At 40.3% G+C, this 19969-nt stretch overlaps 1 protein-coding gene across 1 annotated transcript in view; it reads left to right on the top strand.

Annotated features, from left to right (window-relative positions):
- PABPN1 (poly(A) binding protein nuclear 1) overlaps window positions 1-19969 on the top strand; it is a 28073-nt gene that overhangs the window by 6284 nt on the left and 1820 nt on the right. The window contains exons 2-5 of the mRNA XM_069238112.1: window positions 11331-11445; window positions 12105-12172; window positions 13943-14049; window positions 14357-14444. Of these exons, the coding sequence (XP_069094213.1) occupies window positions 11331-11445; window positions 12105-12172; window positions 13943-14049; window positions 14357-14444 (378 nt within the window). The remainder of the gene's footprint in view (window positions 1-11330; window positions 11446-12104; window positions 12173-13942; window positions 14050-14356; window positions 14445-19969) is intronic.

The raw sequence follows: 19969 nt of genomic DNA, 5'->3' as shown, positions 1-19969 counted from the left end.
AACATGCGAGGCTCGCTGGGTTTGTGGACTACTTTTTATCTATTTTCGCAGCGCGATCTCGCTGGGCAGAAGTTGAGCGCTTTGCATACCATTGACCTTGTTACACAGTTAATTTCACTTTTGCCGGTTACGTTCATAATTGCATTTTTGCTGATGGGTATTATTACGTGTGAACTGTAGCAGTACGATCGCGCTGTTTTTTCTTTTCTTTTTCTTTTAATGCAAGAATAATCCGGTTGGGAGTTTACAGTTCTGGATTGTGGGCTCTAATCTAAGCTGCAGTAGTTTATTGTCACTTTTTAAAAAATCTTTGGGTGACAGTGTGATTAATATGACATCTAAGTAGGAAAGTAATTTCAAACTCCCCGGGTGGCTGGCTTCATTGAGTTTGTGAAATGTGGAAGCCTGTCTTTATTTGATAAGTTTCCCGCCATTGCCGTCGGCGTATGTGTCTATCGATTTAGTTAAAGCGGCAAGCACACCTGGCTGATGTAAACCCCGTCATTGTGACAGGTCCCTTGGCGCAACGTTTCGTTCTGTACACTACATACTTTTTTCACCATGTCTAACGGCATCCAGTTATCCCCCGCCAATGGTATCTAGTTATCCCTCCACACAGTGCTTGCTGGAGCATGGATAAAGGCAGTCGTTAACCAAAAGGAAAGATTTATGGCACAAGAAAAGCAGCCTACGCAGGAAAGAAGCCGAGTAAATTCCACAATTTTGCTTGTTGTAGTTATTTTAAATTTGATCAGGGACTCAGTTGTTATAAAAACTAATGCTCAAGCCTGCTTCTAGTGACTTGGCACTTACAAAAGAAAAAGTGTTTTCATTGCGCTATATTGGGCAATTTGACAGCCTCTGTTCTCTAGCTAAGTTGTAGCACAGGCACACATATCTGATAATCTCTAAGGAAGGAGGTCACTGCTAATACACACAGTTCAGTTTGGTAGACGTATTTTACTTATGTAGCATAAACTGCAACGCATAGCACCTGTGTTTTTATTTTATTTAGCAATATCTCCTGTTCTGTATCTTATACCCCATCATGCATGCAGTGTTACTGATGCATGCAGCATGATTTTTGTGGCTTTAAACAGACATAAAAAATAGTATACCTCATAAAAATACCAATATTATTTCAACGCTGAGGCCTTTCTAGTTTGAGCATAGGAGCGCGCAAGCGCTGCTTTTCCAATGTGCTGTTATCTATTAGGTGTTTTAGCCACACCCACCTCACACATCACTATCGCTCGTTCGTGGGCTTGCCCTTCAAAAGTCATTTGTTAAAATTGGTAAATGCTTTACATTTGTCCCTCCATGGGGTGGTTTCGTTACGCCTCGGACATGGACCCTGTTACATGGCTAACTGCACTTTTGCCCATACCTTTGACTGCGAGCAAACGCATTTTTCGTTTTGTGTTTCTCCTTCACTCTCATGGCGTGGCGCTTTGAATCGTCTCACTTACGTGAAACTGTTTTACTTTTTATTTTCAATTTATGCGGCAAGAAAGTCTGGTTAGGAGTTTACAACACCAATAGCTTTAACTCGAGCAAATGCGAGACCCATTGCATTGCAAATGTTTGTTCTGACCTGTTGCTGTTGGCTTTTGAACTCTGAGCACTTTACCACTGCTAACCAGTGCTAAAGTGCATATGCTCTCTGTGTAAATTGTGTTGTTGATTGGCTTTTCCATGATTGACATATTTGATTTACTAGTAAGTCCCTAGTAAAGTGCACTAGAGGTGCCAGGGCCTACAAATCAAATGCTACTAGTGGGCTTGCAGCACTGGTTGTGCCACCCACATGAGTAGTTCTGTAATCATGTCTCAGACCTGCCTTTGCAGTGCCTGTGTGTGCAGTTTTAACTAAATTCGACTTGGCAAGTGTACCTACTTGCCAGGCCTAAACCTTCCTTTTTCTTACATGTTAGACACCCCTAAGGTAGGCCGTGGGTAGCCCCAAGGCCAGGGTGCAATGTGTTGTTAAGGTAGGACAAATAGTAATGTTTTATATGTCCTGACAGTGAAATGTTGCTAAATTCGTTTTTCACTGTTGCAAGGCCTGTCCCTCTCATAAGTTACCATGGGGGCTACCCTTAAATATGATTAAAGTGTAGATTCCCCTTGGGAGCGGATGGACATGTGGAGTTTTGTGTCTCTGAGCTCACAATTTACTAAAAGATGTATTTTTAAAGTTGATTTTAAGATTTTGTGTTTGAAAATACCACTTTTAGAAAGTGAGCATTTTCTTGCTTATGCCATTTCTGTGACTCTGCCTGTTTGTAGATTCCCTGTCTGGGTCAGTTTGACAGTTGGGCTGCTTGCACCTCACACTAGACAGATACCCAAAGGGAGCTGGGGTGTAGTCTGCATTTCCTGATGAGCCATCTGTGCTAGGAGTGAGGGGAGGAGTGGTCACTCACACCTGAAAGGGCTGTGCCTGCCCTCACACAATGCAGTCTTCAACCCCCTGTTGAGTGTCTGGGGCCTAGCCTGGGCAAGGCAGGATTTCACATTCAAGAGACTTTACTTTGAAGTAGGCCTTCTTCAAAGGTGGAATTGGGCATAAGAAGGGAACCCAAAACCACAGACTTGATAAACACCTCTGGACACAAGAGGAACCTCTGCCTGGAGAAGAGCTGAGGAAGAAGAGCTGCCCTGCCTGTGACTGTGCTCTGTGGAGCTATCCTGCAGTTGCTGCTTCTGCCAGAGTAAGAGGGCAAATACTGGAGTTGGTGTGCCTTCCATCTTGAGAAGAAATCTCCAAGGGCTTGATCTAGAACTTGCCTCCTATTTGAAGTCTCAGGGACAGCAACGACTTCTCTCTTCCAGCACCTGGAGCCTCTGGAGAGACTCCTACTATTCCCTGTGGTGCCCATCCAGTTCCTGGGACCCTGAAATGAGAAGCTGGCAGCCTAAGAGGAAGAAATCCACGCACAGAGCGCCGTGCAAGGTCTTGCTTGTGAGTGCAGAGGCAATTTATCTACAGTAATAGTCCTATTCATGTCTCATTGACACACAATCTAAGCTTTCCATTAGCCTTTCTGGCAATGACTAACGGCAAAACTCATTTGATGCTTCCACACTCTCTAACTCCTGCTGCACATAATTTGTCCAGTTCAGCCTTCACTTCCACTCTCAAGGCTGAGGGTATGTTCCTCACTTTATGTACACACGGTACAGTGTTTCGTTTAGGAATGATTTTATGTTGCCACCCAATTGCTCCAGAAAAAAACTTCATGATATTCATTCAGTCTCTTGTTCGAACATACCACTTGGTTGTACCATCAAAATAGGGTCCGAATTATTTGAATGTAACAACTCCAAGTTCTCCTTGACTTCACTAACCTAAACAGAAGGTCCAGCAACAGTGACATAAAGCTTACAGTTTGCCTCTTGCTTGTAAATTTGAAGAATAACTCACGCCAACCACTTCCTGCCATGAAAGATTTTGGACATATATTTGTAGGTTCCAAAACACTACCCAAAGTTGAAATAAATTTCTCCTGTCGCACCTTTTCATTCAATGTAGTATAAGCCTGAAGCTACTGTAACTTTTATGCCACCTACTGAGATTTGACATTTTAGGTTTCTTTTGTTGTCCACTTATATTTAATACATCTTCATCCACACATCCTTCTGATTTTGTGGTAGACTCCTGTGTAAGGAGGCTCACAACCTTGTCTAATGTATTTTTTTTTTTTTTGTTGCTCCCCTTCTACACACCCTAACAAAATGCCCCACTAAACCATATACAGAACACTTTGATTTTTTTCGCTGGGCTTTTTTTTCTGTCATTGACCAGATGTATTTTGTTCAGGAACCTCTTTCTCGTCTAAAAAAATAAATAAATATATATCCTGCTTTTTGTACATCCTTAGTCACTTTCTTAGTGTGTAACCCTTGCTACAATACCTTAATAATTATTATCCACAGTTGTATCCCTTCTTTCAGGAATAACCACTTTAGTACATGTACCAGTCAACTTTGCTTTTTTTTTTTACTCTTAAAAAAAAAAAATGTTTTATACTATTTCAACCACTTCCTGGATTGTTGCTTCTCCCATTGTCCATAGCTTGTCCTGGATGCTAGGATTTGCAGTATGGGTTGTACATTCATTGTGTAACTGAAAATGTACAAGATAGCGCTAAATATTTTTAGTGCAGGTTCATAGACTTCTACAGGCTCATCTTTTACCCGCTTCCTATGAAAAAATTTGAATCCATCTACCAATACACATATTATAGGATTGACGTAAAAGTCTACATTTTCGAATGCATCTTTATTATATACATCACTCTGTCCATGCAGATTGGGTTTCTTTTACCCCACCAGGTCCAAAAACAATGTAACAAAGGGCCCGATTAAGAGTCTGGCAGTCACAAGACTGCCAGACTCGTGGTGGTGGTCGTCAGGACCGCCACTGCTGTGGTGATTCAACCGCTACATTACAACCCTGGCAGTCAGACCGCCAGGGTCCCTCCACCTCTGCCTAGATTGGTGATCCCGACAGGGTGGCAGAGGTTGGAATCAGCCAGAGCTGTGCTGCATGCAGTGCCGCCCTGCTCATTACAACCTGGTTGTAATGGGCCCCTGCACCTTTTCTGCTCTGTGCAGACAGTGAGCATTGCAAGGGTGCTGGTGTACCCTGTGGCGGCAAGAATTGCAGCCGGCTCGATTACGAGCTGGCGACAATACTACTGCTACTCTCCTTGCTCCAGCCTCCTCGTCTGCATTTCGGCGACGGGTTATCCAGTTCGCTGAACTCGTAATGAGGCCCAAAATTATTATTATTATTTTTTTTCTCCTTTATCTGACATTTAATTCCCATCATGGTGGGATGCAATCACATTGAAACAATATAAGAAATTGGATAGGATACCTAGAGGTTTACGATCACACATCTTTCCCACATATGACTTGAATGCAGATTTATTAGTAAGATGGGAGGATGAACTTAAATCTAATTCAATGAAACTCATGGACATCTTAATAGAAAATGCTGAAAGAAAGGTGGTGAAATTACAATCAGATATAGACATATTAGAGAAAGAGATTAATGACTTGAATTTAAAAGAAGCAACTGATAAAAATTATGCTATTTTGAATGATGTAATCGCGAAATTTCAGGATGAGATCAAGCATAGAAAAGCTAGAAAACTAAAGAGAGACGAATTAGACTATTTGAACGGTAGAGTATTTACTTTTTCACGTAAATATGATCATCTGATAAAGAAAACAGTATCCACAGCTACTCTGTATACTCAGTAACTCTGTAGACTCTACATCAACATCTAGGAGTAGCCTGGCGACGAATATTAGTGATACGGAAGCTACTGAATTGTACACTGGATCTGACACACGGGGTGTTTTTTTTTTTTTTTTTTTACAGGGACTGAAAAGAATAAAACAGGGCAATTGGGAGCTAAATCAAAAAAGAAATTGGGTAGGAAGACACGAAGAGGAAAAAGAGGTGGGAAAAGGCGATACCTATTTGGGCATGAAGACGAGATCACGGGACAAAAAGACATGAATGTACACACTGATATTGAAAATAATGTTAATTTGTCCGACAAGCAATTATCTTCTGATATGCTACTATTTCTGAATAAAGGATTGGGATTCTGTCCTTCATCTGTAGGGAATGTATGTAAATCTAAGATAGATTTATAAAAATTCATTAGAAAGTTAAAATTGAAGAAGTATTTTGACTCACGAATAACAGATATAGATAGAGCCCCACAAGTGAAATGGACACATAGCAAATTATCTATTCAAGATATTCACGATACTGTAGTATTGATGACGATCATAGATTATGAGGAGCACCCAATAACAACATCTACGGTTTTACGAGATTTAAATCCACCTGGATGCCAAAATCTATAATGGATAATAATATTGAGACTTTTTTAAAATTAGTATGGTGTGATTTGGACAAAGAGGAGATGAAGAAAAAATATTTGAGGAAACCCAATTTGAAGCAAGAGGAAGACGTTGCACTGAAGACTTTGAAATCTGATGAGGATCTAATCATTAAGAGAGCGGATAAGGGTGGGAATATAGTAGTTATGAACCGTACTGATTATGAACAAGAAATTTACACACAATTGAGTGATATCTATTGCTATGGAAAAACTTTCATATAATCTGATATCAACATTGACAGGGAAAATAAATAGATTGTTAAAAAGTTGGAGGGATAGGAATTTATTGGATGAGGGTGAATATCTTTACCTTCAGGTGTATTGCCCTAAATTTCCATGTCTTTATACGTTGCCAAAGATACATAAACAGTCAAATTTTCCACCAGGGAGACCTATAGTCTCGGGTATGGGGGGCCCCACGGAGAAGCTTTCGGAATTTGTTGATATATTTCTGCAACCATTTGTGTGTAATTTACCTTCACATATCAAAGATATTAAGCATATATTGAGTCTGTTATCAGATATCCACTGGGAACCGGGTATGATTATGGTAACTCTGGACGTGGTAGCATTGTATACTAGTATACAACATGAGTGTGGAATGAAAGCAATAGAACATATCTTAAATAGGAGATCAGCGAGTCTGTTGGAACACACGCAAATGATATTGAGTATGATTGATCTCATACTCAATGATAATTACTTTTTGTTTAAAAAGGACTGGTATAAACAAAAACAGGGTGTGCCAATGGGTTCCAGATTTTCACCCTCATATGCCAATCTGTTTATGGGGTGGTTTGAAGACAATTGGGTGTGGGGCCCGGGAGCAGTGAGATGGCACCCGTATATTTTATATTGGGGGCGATACATTGACTACTGTTTCATGTTATGGACAGGGGATGTGACTAGATTAGATAGCTTTTGTCACCATCTTAATGAGAATGATGTGAATATCAAATTCACACACAAATATAGTGAAACCTGTATAGAATTTTTAGATGTGGAACTGTTTGTAGAGAATAACAGAATAGAAAACAGACTTTATCGAAAGCCAACCTCTTGTAATATTTTATTGCATGCAACGAGTGCGCATCCGAAGCATTAGATAGAGGCCTTACCGTTAGGAGAAATGGTTAGAGCAAGAAGAAATTGTAACAGATTGTGATTTTCGTAAGGTCATTGAGGATATGGGACATAGATTTGCAGTTAGAGGCTACTCGGAGACAGTTAGACGTAAATCTCAAGATAAGGTTTCAAAGATTTTTTGCCCACAGGCGTTGTTGTCAATTACACGGAGGGGTAATGAAAGAAAAAGAAATACTACTCAGAAGCTAAGGATTATTTTAGATTATACGGAGATTTCTCAGAGACTGTTGAGAATTATGAAGAAACATTGGTCAATACTTACTCAGGATGAGATATTGAAGAGATTTATTGGTGGTAAACCAGAGGTTTCATTTAGAAGAGGTAATACCCTCAATAGCATTTTCTGCCCTAGTTATTTGTCTGATACAAATAAACCAGATTGGTTTAGTGCGCGTAATCTGGGCTTCTATAGGTGTGGCTAATGTGCAAATGGGCATGGCAAACTAAAAAAGATTTTTATGATAGGAGTGGGCATAAAGTGGATATAAAATCACGTATTGATTGCAATACGAATTTTGTGGTGTATATGCTCATTTGCAAATGTGAGTGGATTTATGTGGAAGTACGATACGCACTCTTAAAGTGAGAATTTCTGAACATTGGAGAGCGATTAGGCAGGAAGATGAACAATATCCCATAGCCTCTCATATGAAAGTATGTGAATCACAAGGAATTCATAAAGAATTTACATTTTTTTGGTTTTGATTACTGTGAACGAAATCCAGGAGGTGGTAATAGGGAACTGACCTTATGGAGAAGAGAATCGGTATGGATTATTAGATTAGGAGCAGTGGAGCAAGACTTAAATACGGATTATGAGATGGAATATTTTCTTGGTGACAAGTAAAATAAATATAAAGATATAATGAATTAAATATAAAGAGAGATTATGGGAAGCTGTAATTGTAGTTGAGACCTCATATGGAAAGTAAAATAGGGGTTGACAAAATAGAAAGGTGTGGTTAAATTAGTGTTGAAGCGGTTTTATTTAATTATTATGAAGGCAACTATATTGTGACATTAATTCTCAATGCTTATATTTTTCAGTCTGTTCATAATTTGATAATCTAATTTGTTGCTCTATACTCGGTAAGATAGCAGATATACACACATGCAGCTATTGGAGAAAAGACGATCACATCAGAAGGTTTAGTCTGTTTTCTATCTCTTTACACGGACGTGGACATTTCCTTAGTCCGTTTTCTATTTCTACTATATGACCGCGGGTTTTAAATAAGACGCTATTGGAGGAATTCCGGTTTGGATAGTGGAGCTGGTGTACTCGCCGTAAGAATTCAAACTTTACATAGGTAAAAGATGTCATTTAGTCTCAGGCTATTAGCATAGTGAGATAATACGATGTTGAAAAGTATTTCATTTTGGGTTTCTCATGGTATGTTTTATAGGAGACGTTATCGGGGATATTCAAGTACTAACATAATATACAGTACATACGGATACTTTACTTAAAGTGGTGAGCATTACACAAGATTAACATTATTATATTGTGTATTTGTGGAAGAACATGAGGCATATTAGATGTTAACGTATTTTTTATTTATCTTTCAGTCATACATATAGATATATTGAAGTCATTAGCAAAGAACGGGTTTCTAAGGTATTAGATAAGAAAATATGTTATCTGATATAAGGTATATTTTACATTTTATATATTCCATGGGGTATGCATGTTTTGGTCTGTTTTGATATGTGAGGTTTTCCTTTAGATATACAGCACTGTTGTGGTTGGTTACTTAATCTTATGAGCATGCTCTACACGTGGCATAGTTTAAGTACAATATTTAATTTTAGTTTTAATTCAATTCTTTTCATTTTAATTGATCTTATTCCTTTTCACATTAATAAGATTGTTGCACAATGGGATATCACAAAGCGCTTTGGATGAATAACTTGCACGGTTCCTACTGTATGACATAAATATATTAGCAACGAAACTAAGAGTATAATATATATGTTGAATACTGATATGTTAATTATGAGAATATTATTTTAGGAGGTCCTGAAGAAATCCAGGGGCACTCCCCGGATGAAACGTGTTGACGGACAAGCAAGTGTTAATTGAAGGTTTTGGTTTTGGAGTTTTATATGTGATTTTGCTGAATTTCAAGTGGAATTATTTGAGAACTTTTGGATCAGAAAATATCTTTGGAGAAAGGATTATATCTCTTGTGAAATTTATGGATGGAACATTTAGATTGGACTGTAGAATTCCAAATTGTGAATAAACATCTTTGGAGCTCAAAGAAAAAAAAACATTATTTTGGACACATAATCAATTTCTTTGTATATTTGACATTTTCATATATATTGATATATTTTACTGTTAGCTTACACGTGTGCCATTACGTTTTGCATAGTTTGATAACCTTTTTGTGTTATCTGGTTGGGGGTGAAACCTGAGTTTTGGGCACTGTGTGTAATTTATATATGGGTAGTTTATTTTGAAAGTAGGGAGCGCCTTTCACTCACTATTTCACCCTCTTTTGTTTATTTGACATTAATTCTTTATCTTCAGTATTGGAAATTTACTCGTTCCATTTAAGAATAGGCTCACCAGTGGCAGGTAAAAATGCTTGTGGGTGCGATAAATTTCACACATTGCCAGATGCCATCGCGATCTAGAACTGAAGTACACTCAACTAATGGCAAATATATGTGCACATTCCTGTTACCAAAATGTCAAGAAATTGTTTTTAGCTGAGAGTTAAAAAAAGGGGGCAAAATATTAAAACTTGCAAAACATTTGAAATATATGTGCCTGCCTGAAATCTAAGGACAAGCATTTGTCGTTAAATAAGAGTGTGCCCATCACTGAAAAACCTCTGTATGCAAATGGTATAAAATGAAGAATGCCTCTTGCTGGCCACATCGCAGTTTTAAGGCGTGCCGATCACTGTAATGTTTGTCTCAGTACTGTGCCTCAATCCCAAAAGACGGCGGCCGTACACTGGTGTACACGCTCCTCGTAATTTCTGTAGCCAGACTGCTTTTGCTACACATTTTAGTGTGCGCTCCAAGCGCATGGCATCTGAACGTTGTATACTGCACTTGATGTTGGCAGTACCCCACTACTGTCTCGAGCCAGGAAATCTGCCACAGCACGAGACCGCCTCAGGTCAGCGCTGGTAGGTAGGGAAACAAACATATTTTTTAAAATTTTAATGTAATTAAAAAAAAAATTGTAAGTAAGCGTGACAGTAACTTTACTCGTTTCAGCAGCGCAGGCTCCTATGCATCATGGGGAAAAGAAGACAGGCAGGAGATTTTGCATAGCTTTATGCTATTGACTTTGTCAATGCTTGTTTTATGTATGCACTGTATTCTCTGTGCTTCTCCCTTTTCCTTGTATTGCTTTTCCACATGTGCCGCTTTTCCCCCTCACCAGCATTTTTTTCCCCCCACACTTAATAACTATATTTACCAATCAAAGTGGCGTCAGTCTTCTTTGATCAGTAAATAAAAAATTAACATATGCATGCCTCATTTGGTTATCCATGCGTGCGCCAGTGGAATGCCACAACCACAAGTTATTAATTGATCGCTTCATTATTTGAATAAAAAAAATATATATATAATGCACTGTATAGTGTCTGGGAGTGTCAAAGGTGAGGTCCACTGGCTTTGCCATTGTGTGTTTAAACTAAATGCAGGGACATTCAAAATGCCAGGGAGTAGGATTACAACTTCTCAATGAGCCAGATGCACAGAATGCCTTAATGTTTTTCATCCACAGAGAAAATCCATATATTTATACACTGCTGGGTAATAAATGCAACATATACAAACTATCTTTTTTTTTTTTTTCCTGTTTCTAATAAGTGTAGGCACATCTGAAAACTTTGTCTCCCTGTTAAGTCTAACCTCTCTGAAAATCGGGGTGCCTGGTCAACTTATCGAGAAATAGTCTGTGGTCGACCAAAGCCATTTATGCGTAGTTGTAGGGTTGCCCAAGCGTGAGGGCTATATTTTACCAACCCCATGTCAGAATAAGTCTGTAGTGGTTTGTAGGTTGCGGATTATCCCTATAGCATTTTTGTTTTTTCCATTTTATTTTTTTAAAATGCTAAAGTACAGGTTGTGATGGCCATGCGAGTAGGCTGAATTAGTTGGGAGTCAATTATTTTGCTTTCTTAAAGCAACAGGTATTGTGCTTTTCATTGAAAGTAGACTCAAAACCCGTTTGGTCTCTTCTCTCTTGACACCCACCCCATCTTCTCTCTCTTTTTTGCTCAGGAACTTGAGGCCATAAAAGCACGTGTGCGGGAAATGGAGGAGGAAGCAGAAAAGCTGAAAGAATTGCAGAACGAGGTGGAAAAACAGATGAACATGAGTCCCCCTCCTGGGAATGGTGAGTATTTGCACTATTAAGGTTGTTAAAGGAAGTCTTGTAGTTCACAGCATAGTAGAACCCCATTTACTTTTTGGGTGGAAGAGTGGGGGTTTGCTTATACGACAAGAGTGGAAATCACCATTGTTATGTTATTATCATTGATTGTAGTGCACATCACCCCCGGGGGGGTATCTCGGTGCTCCTACGCCAGCAGGAGGGTTGGCAATGTTAGTACAGAGTAGTCTTGTGCATTTTCCTGAAAGAGGAATAGTCCGCACAGGTTTGAATTTCATATGGCAGTTTGCTCCAATAGGCTTGGGGCCAGTTAGAAGAAGGCTCTGCCTCTTGCTTTGGGTTTCTTTGCACGAGGAATCGTGAGGAGTACTTTATCGCTAGATCTCAGAAGTCTCACTGGGTAATAAGGTGTGAGCTTCTGGGTGAGGTAGGAGGGGGCCTGATCCCATGAGAGCTTTATGGGTAATGCAGCAACTTTTAAAATTTGGCTGCTGATTAGAAAAAGAACCATGTAATGATTTGAGTAGGGGTAATGAGGGGGAGCTGTATGGTTGGTTGCATGTAATCTGGTGGCTGTATTTTGAACTACTTGAAGTTATGCAAGTAGGCTGTCTGCACATCACCTCAATAGTTGATTTTACCTGTTCTATTTTGCCTTACAGCTGGCCCTGTCATCATGTCTGTTGAGGAGAAAATGGAGGCTGATGCTAGGTCCATCTATGTAGGCAATGTAAGTGCTTTTATTTGCTTTAGTGTGACTAGTAAACGTGCATGGGAAGGTGGGTTATGATTTTGAGTTTTTCTGTTACTCTGCATTCTTGGTACTGCTTATGAGGCATGAGGTTCAAAGCAAATAGGCATTGTGGGTGTTGTAACTTTGTTTGACCTGTGCCCACTATGACATGTGTGCCCTGGGTGTGTAGGCTTTGCTAGGCTCCCTCTGCATAACGGAGGACTCAAACATTTATCCTAAAAATGTTAAGCTAACTACATCTTTGCTTGTGGCAAGTGTTTCATCACTTTGAAGATTGTATCTGAAATAGCCATTAAAGATGTCTCTTTTGCACAACTCTGGGTAGAAGACAAAACCCTTTGCAGTAGGAGCTTCTCTGCTCCCATACCCATTTATGTGCTACAATGCCTGATTCCGTTGCTACAGTATGCAGAAACAGTGATGTATGATCAAGTAGATGTTTAGCTTGGAGTTCTGGAACAGCCCTTTTTTGTCACAATAGTTGCCACTCTTTCCAGTGTTGTTCTAAAAACCTTTGACAGGTTTTCTAGTTTGGATCTGCTTTTACTTTGGTACTGGGGAACATACAATTTGATAAATTGGAATGGTCTGTGGTTAAGTCATGGGCACAAGTTCAGCGGCAGAATATTACAAACCGCCTGAAGGTGTGTGGGATTTGGACTCAGTGATCTTAAATGAACATCCTTCATTTGGGCTGAACGCATTGAGCATTCCACACATTGTCTGTGTTGCCTTAGGTTTCTTGCCTCAGCATTTTATGTCTTGCTAGGGGTTGGAGGCAGGTAGTGAAGTCCCTGTGGCGCAGTTTGCTTGGATGCTATTGCACGACAAGAGTGGTTGGATGTAAATATTTTTCTAATTAGATGGAAATGATTGTTTGTTCTCGGGTTTAAGAGGGGATGCTGTAATTTAGTGGTACTCTTTATGTACAGACCTTTTTCTCACAGTCCACACAGCATCCTTTGATAACCTGGTAAACTTCAACAGAGAAATAAAGCTGCTTGAGTTTTCTTTTTGCAGTAACAAAGCAATATCATTTTGCAATTCTGCTGTTTTCAATAGTTATTTGAGCTTGTTTTATGAGCAGGGCTGCCCTGCTCATAGCACAAGCTGAAATGGATATAGAAACAAAGTCTATAATCCGGGGGGAAAAAAGTTGCTTTTTTCCTTGTTTTTTTTTTCTTGTTTTTTTCCCTCTTGTGCATGTTGGATTAGATTTGTTTTTACATCTAGTTCAGCTTGTATTGCCAGCAAAATGAAAACTTACCTGGGCAGACTGCAAGGGCAATGAAGTATGGAGCTATTAACAGGAGTGTAACAAGGCAGGGTTATTGAGTGCAAGGAGGGAATCAACAGGTAGCTAAAAGAACAAAATGTTGTATAAAGATTGTTTTGGTAGGAAAGTACAGTTTGATCACTACTACAGACGGGGTATAAATTAGGGAGGATATTATTCTAATTCATAAATCCCCATCTCACCCTGTCTTGTCATCTACCAGCATAGATGTGGCCCTCTGGCACTCCCCCGACTTTACTTTTGGCCCCAGAGAAAATGTTTGAGTACCTTTTTTTTGTAATTGAACTGCTGTAAATGATTTTTTTGCAACAGTCTAAAGCTTGTAAATATCTGTTTCTCCCCTCCTCTGCCGTGGTCCTCTTCAATTTCTCCTTTCAGCTTTCTCTCTCCCCTTTTTTATTTTTTTTTATTTTTTTAAGTTTAATAACTCTGATTTATCACCCACTCAGGTTGACTATGGCGCTACAGCAGAGGAGCTAGAGGCTCACTTCCACGGTTGTGGCTCGGTCAACAGGGTCACTATTCTCTGTGATAAATTTACTGGCCATCCAAAAGGGTGAGTTTCTCCAGTCCCTTGAAATAAGGCTGGTGGTTAGGGCTGATGGTTCTGACCTATGAGTGATGATTAGGCAATGAGCTTTTAAGAGCTCCTGTTTGTATGCAAGAGGTAGTGTGGGGGTGAAGGGCACTGTTTTGACAAGGTGGAAAAAGACATATTGCGGCACCATAGACCTATACGATGTGGTGAAGACTACTGCTGCTTGAGATTATTGTTAATGGCTCTAAAGTAGTAGTTTGTGTCTGATCTTTTACTTGTTTGCTTTCTTTTTCCCATATCCCCTCACCCCCCTGTTTGGCTATAGGTTTGCCTACATAGAGTTCTCAGATAAGGAATCTGTGAGGACCTCAATGGCACTTGACGATTCCCTTTTCAGGGGAAGACAGATAAAGGTAAGCGAATATAGGTGTAATTGGGACGACTCCTTCCTACTCTTCCCAACACAGTGTGGATAAAATGTATGTTACCCTTTTGTCCTATCGGTTGTAATAGTCAGCCTCTTATGCTAGATTCTTTACTTCTCTGTTTTGAGAACTTAATGAAGCTAGGATCTGCAATTATGCTTATGGACTCTGCAAATAGTGTCTCATGGAAGAATGTTCATTAAACAGGTCTCGAATTTGTTTTTAAGCTGTTTACCACATGGTTTATCCCTACATCCTGAACAGCAGAATGAGCATGAACAGCCGTTTCTGAAATGGTTCAGTTCCTTCTTCTCTGACTTATAAAGGTTTGTCAAGACTGTATTATCCTGATCTATCCTGTACAATCTTATCCTATGTTGTTCCGCTTCCATGTGGAACTGATTGGTTCTGTGGTGCCTTCAGAGCAGCATCTTAGTCCAATAATTTGAAAACAGCACGCAGTTGGAAGGTGGCCGCTTCTGTCTGCATCTCAAATCTGAAAATTATTTCCTAGAAAGCTGGTGTCTTCCTTTTTATACTGAATTCCAATAAAATCTGTTTCTCCTCCCTCAGACTGACAGTTCATCGATGTAGTTTTGGTACCTGGTACCTGACTCTACTTGAAGTTTTACTGACCGTATATTGTTAGTATCTGGATTATCTGCCAAACCCGAACTTGAAGAAAATCTTTTAGGTAGCACCTGTCAAGGCTATCTTACTATCCAATGTCAAGTGAATGATCAATGGCTTACTTTTGTTTCCCCCTTCTCATGCCAAGTCACCCTGTTTGGAAAGTGTCTAACTGGTGATCCTACCTATGGTGACACTAGACATGACTGTGGTGGCCCTGGGGTTCTAACTCTTAGGAGTTTAGGACTAAGCTCAGAAACCTGAGTGGATTAACCACCTCCCACTTCCAAACTCTGTTTCCTCCCTTTTTTGCCCTTTTTTCCCTTTTGTGCCCCTAAGTCCCTTTCCCGACAGTAAAGATCCTGTGGTAAATTTTAACATTCCGCCTAAGCAAAAAAAATGTAAAGCTAGTTACCTTTCGTTTTTGAAGTTATATTATGGTACATGTTTCTTTATTTCTGACCCCAGTTCACTTTGGTTTGAATGTCCGAGGATTTCTAATGAGCTCAGTAAATTGAATGAGCCTGTCTCTTCAGGCTTATCCGTTGTTGATTGGAAGAGGGAAATGACTAACCATTCATTCTCAAATGTTTAAGTCTGCCGGGGGGAAAAGAGGTTGATGCTGAGATCCCTTTTCAGGAGCACTTGGGATTTTAGATCAAGTGCGCAAACGTTTTTGACCCATAGTAAGCATTGTGGGCTTGCCTTTCATGCTTGCCGCTCATGCTTATGGCAGCCATTGCGCTTTGAATCTGATGGCTTATGTTAATTGTTTCCCTTTTCATTTTAAATTTAAGTGGCAATAAAAGTCCCATTGGGAATTTACAACGCTAATAGCTCTAACTCGAGCAAACGTGAAGCCTTTTGTATTGCAAATGCTTGTTAGGTTGAGCACTCACTCGCTTTCTGACCTGTTGTAATCAATCTGTGGGCTTTTAACCACGTCTATCTCACATCATCACTTGGACTCGTACCTGGGCTTGCCCTTTAAAAATCCCTTGATGTCCTGAGTAAATGCTTTACGTTTGTCCCACCTTGGGGCGGTTTAGTTACTGCCTTGGACACAGACCCTGTTTTAGGGAAAACTGCATGATGGCTGATAGATTTTGGCGTGGGCAAACTACTATTTTTTTTTTTTTGGTCTGCGCTCATTGGCTGCCATGGCGCTCAAAGTGCCAGCTAACTCCACCTGCAGGTTTGAAGTGCCGGTTTTAGGTTTCAGACTTGGAAACACTGACTGCAGGCAACTGCGGCCAGGGCAGACTGTTCGTCGGAGTGTGCAGGCCAGAGGCACTAGTACACACCTATGACTCGAGCGTCTCCTCTGAATGCTTTTAAGTAAACTCGCACCAAAGTAGGCTGACTTTTACAGTCCCCTCTTTAATGATCCTTCAGCAGCTGATGTGGTGCCATCACCTAGCAGACAGCCACCAGGGTTTTACCTCCGCAAGGGCATGTCGCCTCCTGCTCATAAACCTCAGCGACTCCCTGCCCAGTCTCAAGATAATTAGTTATAAAGGCATGCGCAGTAAAGGTTTATTTGTGGTGAAGGCATGTGTGGCAAACGCATATGTGTTAAGGCATCGTGGCGTAGGGTTCAGGCTGACCGCCTGGGATTCCTGTCTGGCTAGGCTCTCACTTCAGGCCGCTGCCACTATGAGTTTGGTGAGTGTTACTGCTACACTTTTCGGGGGAGGGTGTGCTTGGTGGAAGGGGCAGGCTAGACCCACAGTGCCCATGCAGGGGGTACCCTCTCTTCAGTTTAGAGACGTGGGGGTGTGGGGAGGGGTTCGGAGGGTTAGCTGCATGGACGTTAACCCTATTAAGGTACACTTTTTAGTTACTCGCAGACCCCCACACATCTACACTGTAAGTTTGGGAATTACTTTTTTCTTTCGTGTGTTTTACAAAACAAAAAATACGAAGCTGACATCTCTTGCTCTAGGTGTATACTGCTGACCACAAAGATGTACTTTTTTTTTTTTTTTTTTTTTATTTTTTTTATTTTTTTAAATGCTTACATTGTTAGGCTGAGCACAGCAATGTGCAAGCACTGCTTTTCGACTTATCTGTCGTGGGCTTTAACCACACCCACCTTACGCCCTTCACTTTCATTCGTGCCTGGGCTTGCCTTTCAAAAAGTTCCTTGATGTTGGCCAATGCTTTGCTACTCCTTGCAGACTGACCCTGTTACATGGATTATTGCACAATTGCTGATACTTCAGTGTGGGCGAACTAATTTTTTTTGTCTCTCTCCTTTTGCGCTCACTAACTTGATCAAAAATATTGTGGCTTCACACTGTTAGCTAATCGCAATTATTTAAATTTTGCCCTTTGCATCTCCCCTCCTCGCTCCATGGCTTTAAAAAATCTTTTGTAATTGGTAAATGCTTTAGTAAACACAAAAACCCTCAATGCAGCTGTCCTGGCACAACAGGAGAGTGGATACTACAATATTTACTGCATTTGGCAAACTTGCCCCTTAATGCTTTGTGGGGCATTTCTTTTACAAAACATTTTTTCTCATAACTGAGCCTGTCCTGGTCCTACGACAAAGGGCCCACCACCAAACCGTTAAGCATGTCACACTCTTTCTGACTAGGTCATCTCTGGGTACCCACACTAGGGTAGTGGAGACCCCAAAATGATAACCCCTCCCACCAGTGTGTCTTATGTGCTCTCATTGCTGGAACTTTTGTTTTACAGCTGGGAGAAGTGTTTATTTTTATTTTTTTAAGGGACTTGTTTGTAATAGTACTGCAGTAGACCTGAATGTGTAAGGCACTACACACTCTCTAGGGGATGAGTATATGGTTACACTTCATAACTTTGTCATTCCCTTTCATTTGGTTATGCCCTCTAAGGGCTGACACTTGATAGCTACATGGCCATGTTTTTCCAAATGCTGTTTTTATAGTGCTGTCATCTAGGGGCTGTTCTGAGCATTACAGTCAAGATAAAACAATATTTGCTGCACTCGGAAACTCTGCCCATAATGCTTTGCAGAGCATTCCTTGTACAGCACATTTTTGCTGCTAACTCAGCCTGTGGTGGGCCTAGTACAATGGGGCAATATTTAAAACATTCACCACAGCGTGCTCTTTCTGTCTAGATGATCTCTGGGTCCCCATACTAGGTTAGTGGGAACCCCAAATAACCCCTCACACCATTCAGTGTCTCTTATGGCTGGAAAGTTTGTTTTGCAACTGGGAGTAGTTGTTTTTTTTTGACGGCCTTGTTTGAAATAATATTGCAGTAGGCCTGCTAGCTCTTTAGTTCTGCTGGGCCAAAAGAATTGTCAGAGAAAAGTCCAGTTATGCATTTACAGTGCCAATAGCTCTAACGCAAGCAAATAAGAGACCATTTACATTGTAAATGCCTGTTATTTGAAGGAGCTGTCCCCCTTTTCCACAGGTACTGAAAGTTAAAGCTAATTTGTTCAATGCTTATGTTTCAGAACAGTACATGTGTGGTGGCACAACTTATAAAGTAAGTTCTTCCTCTTTCTCTGAGTTTGGGTGTTTCTCTAAGCACCAGTGCTCTTGCACTAGCTATTGGGCAGTTTGTCTGTGGCTTTCTATCAGATTAACATCTGTAGAATACACCTACTCCCACTTAACCTGTGCTCTGGCCTTTATTGGATACTCGGACATACAGTTCTAAACCATGTTCTCCGTTCGGAATTTTCAACATATTTTTGTAGTCTGAGCTGCATGCATCAATCCCTTGTATTTAAAAAAACAGAAATTTGCTGGATTTCTTTGGCTCAGTTTATCTTCAGTTTCCTATGCAGACAGGAAAAGAGCCTACACGCCCTAGATGTACTGTGGTAGGTATGTGGGAGAGTGGTTTGGTAAACCGTATTTCAAATAGCTCCTCCACAAATATTCTTGCTTCTACATGTATATGGTCCATGGGTAAGAGCTCACCTCTCCCTCAAGGAAAACTAATAAGAGGGCTGTTGGTGATTTCTTTTTGTATTTAAGCCCTCGGCACACAGTTAAAACAAGGTTAAATATTCAGACCACAGAGCAAGTAACATCTGTCATGTTTCATTACCAGGACAATTTGGCAAATTCATCAGGGTTAGGTGAAACGGTCACTGTCACCCAGCAGTATCATGTATACCCTACCATTAGAACATCCCTGAACATAGGGGTAAGGGCCCTCTTCACATTACTAAAGGTCCTCATAATAGCTATTTATCTAGGGGTGTAGGGCAATGGTGTCTTTATTTTGTGAATCACTGGCACCCCTGTTGTATGTTCCCTCTTCAGCTTTTTTTTTTTTAACATGGTGCTCGGATCTTGTTGGGGCCAGAGCATGTTCTTCTTCTGTGGCTGACTTTTTAATAACTGGCAATAATTATTTTTTTCAAATAACTAGTGGTATATTTAGAACGACTCGCTCTTTTAATGTAAACAGCAACTTGTTTGAATTCCACTGCAGGTATTAACGTTTGTTCGGTATTCAGTCGTTTTCATTTGGATCCTTTAGTGGGCCTCTTGCATTTTGACAATTAGGTGCCTATTATTGTACAACTGACCCTGCTTAAAAGGTTTAGGATGGAGAGTCCTACATTCTGATTGAGCAGCCTTGGCTAACTTGTTATGAGTAGAAATTTGTAAAGATTATAATTGTAATGGAGACATATGTCAAGACTTCTTGATAACCACCAGTCCCGCTTTCTGGAAATCGGTTGTCTAATTGGTTGTGCAATTGATGACCTGAGAGGCTAAAAGCATACTCCTCTAGTGCAACTTGCTCAATATTGGGTGCAAAATATGTACTCCCCTTGTTTGCAAATAAATATCTTTTTATAGGGCTAAAATATCAGTACACTGAATCTCACGAATAGCAAGTACCACACTAAACACAAATCC

This window comes from Pleurodeles waltl, chromosome 6 (genome assembly GCF_031143425.1).
Source record: "Pleurodeles waltl isolate 20211129_DDA chromosome 6, aPleWal1.hap1.20221129, whole genome shotgun sequence".
NCBI lineage: Eukaryota > Metazoa > Chordata > Amphibia > Caudata > Salamandridae > Pleurodeles > Pleurodeles waltl.
The sequence above is the reverse complement of the archived record's forward strand: the minus strand, read 5'-3'. Positions and strand labels throughout refer to the sequence as shown.